Source organism: Phaethon lepturus, unplaced genomic scaffold (assembly GCF_000687285.1).
Source record: "Phaethon lepturus isolate BGI_N335 unplaced genomic scaffold, ASM68728v1 scaffold7636, whole genome shotgun sequence".
Lineage (NCBI taxonomy): Eukaryota > Metazoa > Chordata > Aves > Phaethontiformes > Phaethontidae > Phaethon > Phaethon lepturus.
In genome coordinates, this window is record NW_010545520.1 from 39,034 (window position 1) to 47,153 (window position 8,120).

The following is an 8,120-nucleotide window of genomic DNA, read 5'->3' on the forward strand; positions in this document are numbered from 1 at the left end:
CAAAACTTCTAAAACAAATTAATTTGGATCACTGACCATCTCCTCCCTAGCCAGGTCAGATTTTGTGGTCCAAATGCTAAAACAGGATGAGCGAACACTGCAGATCCTTCTTATTAAGCCTGTAATGTCACATAAACCTGAATTGTGTTGTAGTGTCTAATTTATTTCTCCAAATTTAGCGTCTCCAGAGGCTCCCATTTTTTGCCCTGTAGTTAATCATGTCCTTAAAATATAATTAGATACCTGTAAAAATTGTACAAACAAACTGATGATCTGTAGAAGGCTGAATAGTTGTGCAGTTGGAAGGCTCTGTTTTGAACTTTTCCTATAAAGACTGAAGGTCTGCAAAAGCAGCAAAACGGGTGAGCTAACATGATCATTCTCCTCAGATTTCTAACAGAAACAAACATCAAATGTCATCATTTGAACATATCTGCAATCACAATGAACCTGAGTGATCTTTCCAGGCAATATCTTGCCACCAAACGACTCTGCTGACACCAGTATGTAGGAAGCCATACTCACAGCATTAACTAAGCAACACAAAAATGACACTATAATGAATGTAGGAACAAATACACAAGGTTGCAAGGCAAGAACGTTACAGAAAACATCTACTGAATTTTTATGCCACATGTTTTACCTACACAGGGGTAAGATTTTCTGGCAACCAGGTTTATTTTCAAAATAAATAGGCTGATCTCACACTACCAGTAACACTGAGACAGGGCTGATCATTCTGCAGACCCCACAGTTAACTTCCGTTATCAAAACTGCAGCACTTCTTTATTTTATACGAGAAGCAATGCTAAAGCTGGACGGATAATTCCATTCAACCACATGTATAGTCAAAGATGAAACTGTCACAGTGCAGCAGTATTAATTCCACATTAAGATAAACAATTAAGTTCCTATTTTAGAGCTATTAACTTCTCTAGCCACAACATACACACAATTAGGCACTTTCCAAGTGATCATGACAATGGCTCAATAATCATTGTGTACATAATAGTAACTTCATATGCACGTTAAGGATGCCATCAAAAGCACGTAATTAAAACCTTATTGCTGTGACAACTGTCTCGTGATTCAGTAAGACATACACTACAAGTTCACACACAGATTCATTCCCTTTCTATTCCATTGTCATCCACAATCATTAAATACTTCCTATGATGCACCCCTGCAGGTAAAAGCCCTTAGTTCTTACCCCTTCAGACACAAATTCAGGAGAGATGCTGCATGCCTTCTTCCCTGCTTCTGTGAAACTGAAACTCGTAAGTGGTCTAACAGCAAAACAAGCTAGGTAATATACGTATATATAAATGCATGCATATATGTGTGTGTTTGTGTAAATATATATACATAAATATATAAATATATAAAATAATATCCACATAGCGGGGAGAGAGAGAGAGATATAAAAATAAATAAAAAACCATGGGCTTTAGTGTCCTGTTAAGACCAGGAAGGCAGAAATGCCGTCAGGGATGTTCAGAGTCTGGTCACTTCAGCACAGCATCCAGTTCCCATTCTCCACAGAGGTCAAACTACCCTGAAGCACAGCCCTAGGAAGTTTTTTTCTCACCTAACATGGTGCCTTGTTCAACCAATATATTCTTCAAATCATGAGAGAAAAAACAATCTTACGAAAATCCTTTAGCTAGTTAGCAAGCCAACTGACATAAAAATGTAAGAGGAATGCTTGGAAAACAAGTTTTCCACAGCAAGTGAAATCTAGTATTTTAAAACAATCTGAATGATCCCTTCAGAAGCTAACAGCTACAGTGTGAGAACATCTACACTCTTCTCAGACTTATAAAAACAGTACCATAGATAGTTTATTGTAAGCTTTAAAAATGAAATAATGTAAACCACACTTAAACTTTCGGTGAATTGTGGCATTTAATTTAGGTTGCCAATGCTAATTTTACAATTGGGTTGTTCAAAATAATTAAGCTTGCAAAAGAATAAAAATTTGTGTGTAATGCTAAATCTCTGCGTTGTAAAAATGTACATTAAAAACCCATATATCAAATAATATATATATATTTTTAAAAAGCAGTAACATATAGGTAAGAGATTTTGGAGGAGTTCTTTTCCTAAATAATGTCAATATTACAAAGAACTACTACAGTCAATTAGTATAGCACATAATCAAGTCACGTGTTTCAAAAACAACCTTAAAGAATTCAGGCTGAGGCATATTCCAGAAACAACTCTCCAGCAAAGATTGACAGCACTGTTAGAAAAGAGAACAACTGTATTTTTTCCAAACTAAATAAAATGGACAAATGGTAGTACAGACAAAAAAAAGTATTCGCAACTATCTAATCTGATGTTCTTTTTGTGTTAGCGATAAGAACTGTTAATCAAAATTCTGTTAACACTACCAAATAATTGAATGTTATGCCTCTGAATGAAATACATAAATAAAATGAAATGCCTGTGTCAAGTCTGCAGTCTACTTCTGTGTATCAGTAGATATCTCCTATTTCCCTGCGTATCATGTCATCCACTTTTCTTTTTACCATTTGCTTTGGCCATTAAATGGACTTAACCATGCAAAAATCAGGGCAAAGCCTGAAGCAATTACTAGCTTACTGTTAAATTATGTAAATCTGTCTTAAGAGATATAAATTCAACACTACAAAAAAAGTAGTATTTTCAAGGAAGAAGAAGCCTTTTAAGAGGTAGGCAGGGTCTATAAGTAATGGAGATGTAGTCCCCTAGCACCCTCTCCCCAAAGGCTCTATCTTTACTCTGAATGTCATCTTCTTTCAATATGTAATGTAACTCAGACCACATCACCCCAGTTCTTGTACTGGGAGTTCTGGGATAACAGTGCATTTTTATTGGACTCAAGATGGTCAGTCAACAACTGAATACTCTTTCCACTGTGGGAAAAAACCAGAAACTTTCGGAGATCTTTCACTGGAAAACCCACCTGAGGATTGGAACATGGAAAACAGCTGTGTAAGGAGGGGAAGAAAAGTAGGGAAAAAAGAATCAATATGCTTTTTCAAAGGCAAATTTCTCTTGTAATGACACCACTGCCAGTATTAGCAATTTTCTAGGAGCAAGGTGCTTTATACTGATCCATTACCTGTTACATGAATGTTCACCTATATAGTGCTCTCAGAAGAGTACACAAAACCAGAAGGAACTTAAAGCTTTGTTCATGATAGGTTCTCAGACTTAAAACAAGTGCAAACTAAGTCTCCTTATCCCAAGAAGTAGTTTCATTTGGCATTGTAGAAGGGCATTCAAAAGGTAAGAATTAGACAAAAAGGGTGATTATGGGATACAGTATAGTTGTTTACTTTTGTTTTAGTTATTCTACGCTTTCTTGTATGAAGTCAACGGAAGGAAACAGTTACCTTAGGGCTCAATTCACCTCATCCTAAAACTGACATCTGAGTCACCCTGGAAGTGCCTATTTCTCTCCTCTCTAAGGCAGGAATCTCTTTAAACATAAGTCTACAGGTGGGATATACAAGTCTGTACCCCAGATGCACTGAGTATCATCTATAGTAGCTGAATACTACCTAAATTCTGTTAAGTGAAGGCAGGAATCCAGTCAACACTTGGGTTCAATACTTCTGACCTCTTTCTTCACAAGAGGCTCGGTTGAGTAAAAACACCCGGAAGACAGCTTTAACACTGTACATTGTATTGACAGTTCTCTTTAGAAAACAAATTGAGTGACTTTAAGATTCCTAATTTAGCATAAGTTTTCAAAAATATATTTAGTGTCCAATAAACAAAACCACCCTTCCATATTCAAAATTACCTTGTCTATTTACTTCATTCTGAAGCAGCTCTTCCATTGCCTCTTCTTCAGCAATATCTAATGGAGTGTCTCCTTCACTATTTACAGCTCCTACATGTGCTCCTTGACTAATTAAATACCTGCCAATAGAAGAAGAAAAACAAACTGTAAGCAACACGGTAAAGCTGATGCAAAAAAACCAGCAGCCATGAGAATATCATATGTAGTGGGTACATACATGCACACATACAATTAATAGAAACAACTATATTTGGTGTAAGTAAAAAACCTCATGACCATCTACAATCCCTGAATACCTGTATGCCTTTAAATCATAATACCCATTAATACAAATAGCCCTCTGTTTGCTTTTCAGTTTGCCACAAAGACTCCTGACATGTTTAAATACGTACTTGCAAGAACTGAAAGAAAATCGTTAGATGATGAACAAAAACGAACACAAGGGGTTGAACGAGCAATTCCCACGAGCTCCTCATATTAAGCTACTCATTCCTAGAACTTCCTAATTCATTGAAACATTATGTTTCTATACTTTGCCAGAATGATGACTCCTGGTCTCTGAGGCAGCTTCACAAAGCTAATAAAACCAGGCTCACCTCTGCTCTTAAGTATTCATAAGGTCAGCTTTTGGTAGGGAAGAGGTGAAGCGAAGCAATGAAGCAGTACTTTACACTCTATTCCAGCCCCACAAAGTGTTTTCTTACTTAAACTACTACTGTCTCAGGAGTCAACAATCCAGACTCAGTGGAATATATTTCTGAACTTCCAATTAAGTCAAATGGATCAATTCCAACAGTAAGTCCCAAAAGGATTATTTCACTGTATACAACCATAAGCCTATAAAGTTACTGAGAACCTACAGCTTCATATATAGTCTGTTTCTAAGTAGACAGTGAACAATAATTAAAACATCAATATAGATCAGTCTTATACCTTCTGATCATTACATTTCCACTTCCCTAACAAATTCAACACTTTGAGCCACGATAGGACTCAATACAAGCAGCGAATTGCAAACATACCTCCTGCCATGCAGAGCTTAATTTACACTTTCCATATACTTGAGAAAAAAAATCAGGAAATACTCAGACCTGAACAACCACTTATCCATTCAGTAACAGGTGTATGAAATCAAAGGTGCTTTCTTAACATCACTATTGCAGAATGCCAAATTATGCAAGGAGCCAATCACAAAGTTAATTCAACACTAATACAAATGCTTTAAAGTATTTCTGCTTAACTATTGCCTATTAACAGTAACAAATTCCAGATCTAGGATCATATTTTCCTTATCTTTATTCAATAATTCAGCATCAAGTAGTCTCATACATTTCTATTTTTTTAATGTATGATTTAAATAGCTCGTGTTTATAAACGTCTGTAATTACATCAAGAAGCAGTAAGAACTGACAGATCACAAAATGGAAATTAATTCCCAGAAGTATAGCCATATCTCCTGGGATATGCATCATCAATTGCCACCACTAACTTTGACACTGGTATGCAGCGCTGGTTTTATACTGTTCCTCTTAAAAGAGTGCCGCTATGACTCTTATCTCTCTCCAGTTTAAAGGTTTAACATCTGCAGGAATGAAAAATTAATACCAAGTAACAACAATTCTCAACAATACCAGCTGTACTGTTTTGACAGTGACACAGCCTTCCAGGTTACAGATCAGATAATTGCTAGGCAGGGTGTCTGCTTAACAGGCAAAAAAAGCAGTGGGGAAACTAATTTTCTTACAAAGTCAAAATGTTGATTCAAAACCAAAGTCGACCATTGACAAAAATATCTTTATTAAAAAATCCCAAGTCAACATTCACGTTCTTTCAACCTGTTTTTTCTAATACAGACATGAAAAAAAGTGATGTTCAAAAAACCTGGTTTTTACCTGTTTCCACATAATACCCGTAGGGAAAAATTAAGCTACTTCTGTAAGGAAAATATGTATCTTGTTGAAGTGGTTGTATTTCGTCAACTGGGTCAGTAACTTATAGACATGATAAAAGGAGCAATGCATAAGAAAGCATAGGGAACGAACAAAAGGCTACAGTAGTGTTTCATAAAGTTACCATTTAGACACATGAACAACTTCATGATCAAATGATCCTTTAAAGTAGGCTCCAAAAATGAAGCTGCTTACAGACCGAAATCAGATCAGCAGAGCTCGGAGGATTAGTAGGGCTGGAGAAGTAACTGGAGTTATCCCAGTTCCCCTTCGCACGTGGTTACAGGGCTTTGGTTTTCCACGGTCAGCAAAGGAAGGATGGTTGAACCTGCCCCAAGTTCATAGGATTTAAAGGGATGGGAGAAACAGAAGAAAGATGAAGAGCAAGCATGCTCCTCGCCAGGGAAGGGAGACGGTCCTTTCCCAACCTTCCGTCAGCCACTCCAGCTAGGCCCGCCTCTGCTATCCCCACCAAAAAATTAACAGTGATCCCCCCAAGTAAATTAATAGTGAAAAAGCCATACCCCGTATGAATCAAATTATTCAAAATCCAACTATTTTAAAGACACCTTTTAATCCTGGTAATTAAATCCGTATTTGTTCTGCTTTCCCCATCACTCAGTAACAGATGACCCTGTCCTGAAAAAGTTTATGCATTTGTTTTACCTTCATTTACAGTAAAAATAGTTGCAGCAAAGCAATGGCAGGGTTCAGATGATGCATGAAGTCACCCTGGTGCCTACGGGATCGTGGCATTAATTAGGAAACCTCGTGCCACCAAGTGAAAGGAGAGCAATTGTTTCAGATGTGTAAGTAACTTGATTCTGCGTCACATACAGAAAGGAAACAGATTTCGTAAACGAGACCAAGAGAACTTGAATTTGTAAGGCATAGCTCAGCAGAAGCCAGCACCAGAACAATCCTAAAAATCAGAAGTTTTGTTGTTTTTTTAAAAAATTACTTGCCAAACAAATTGTACTTCAACCTAAATGTTCATTAAAACTTACAGTATGACTTCAAATATGGGTGTATTTGACATTTCAGTTTTTCTGGTACCATACACTAAAATCTTCACAAGCAATAGTGTACTATTGTGTAGGTATGTATGCATATTTTAAAAAGTCATCCATGTTTTAAAAAAATCCACACAAGTAACTGCTTGTATCTTATCTTTATTAGGTACGTGCTACCTTCATCTTGAAATTTTATCTTTCTAAAGCAAGTAAACATAATATAACTTTCATTTCCTCAGCTGATATTTCATTGATAGTTACATTTATGTGCTGAAAAAGAAACTGGAGCTGTGTAATAAAGTGTCCAGAACCATGCCATTTGATATCATCTCCAGAAAAACGTGTTTTTTGCAAACTTGGATGCAGTGGAAAAGTAAAAACATATATGATTCCCACCTTCACCTACTTACAAAACCTTCTGGTACAGCACTTAAATTTCTGTCTTTTGTAATTCAATTCTTGCAAAATGGCCACGTTCAACAGACAGCTACAGAAGAATAATTCAGAAAATCCAATGATAATTTATATAACATTCTGGTAAGTGCTCATTCAAAATGTGAACAAATGAGAAGCAAACAGTAGCTAGATCCATACCATGCTTATTTTTGGAGCTAAAGCTTTCAGGTATTGATACTGAAGCTAAAGGTACCTTGTTTAGATACTCTTGTGGTCTAAGTATAGAGAATCGCAAGTATCCCAGGAATACTAGGAAAGACAAGAACAGGAAAATAAAATAATTTCTGATGCTTTTGCCCTGATGTTTCCACGACAAGCATTACACAGTCTGGGTAAGACTGGAAGAACAAGTTTGCCTTGTGATACCATTGTTTTATGAAATAAAAAATACTTCTATTTGAAATTTGTCTTTTAGGAGTCACTGCTGTATATTCCTCAGTAGCTATTATAGACTGAAACTAACAACCTTGCAAAAAACATGAAACCTTTATTTTCTATAATTATTACAAAAGCCAGACTCTCTCCCATCATTTCAAGAAAAATACATTTCAACACCTTTCATAAAGGTTGGAATCTCAGTATCTCTGAGACAATAGATAACAACCCTCCGAGATTACTGTGTAAAAGCCAAACAGTCCACACCAAAACCAAGCTCAGGAACTGGAAGTTAAAAATTTTACCTAGCAACTCAGCCTACACTCAGAATTAAAAAACAAAAAACCCCTTACAGTTGACTTCTGTTCTGTGTGTGTAAGTCTGTTAACAAAACGCATATAGAGATACAAAGTAAATGGAGAAGATGACACCTCTCTCTGAAGACAGTTATATCCAAACTTGAGTATTATTTGTGAATTTCGTAAGCATTTACTTAAGAATCTGGAAAACGCTGATGCTTTGGCTTTACTAAAG

General features: G+C 36.3%; 1 protein-coding gene across 1 annotated transcript in view; it reads right to left on the reverse strand.

Moving 5' to 3' along the window:
- Positions 1 to 6,781, reverse strand: part of PPP1R12A (protein phosphatase 1, regulatory subunit 12A) — a gene marked incomplete at its 3' end in the record, with an annotated part of 43,401 nt that extends 36,620 nt beyond the window's left edge. Inside the window, exons 1-2 of the mRNA XM_010288975.1 lie at positions 6,750 to 6,781; positions 3,794 to 3,912 (exon numbers count right to left, since the gene is read on the reverse strand). Of these exons, the coding sequence (XP_010287277.1) occupies positions 3,794 to 3,912; positions 6,750 to 6,781 (151 nt within the window). The remainder of the gene's footprint in view (positions 1 to 3,793; positions 3,913 to 6,749) is intronic.
- Between the last annotated feature and the right edge of the window lie 1,339 nt (positions 6,782 to 8,120).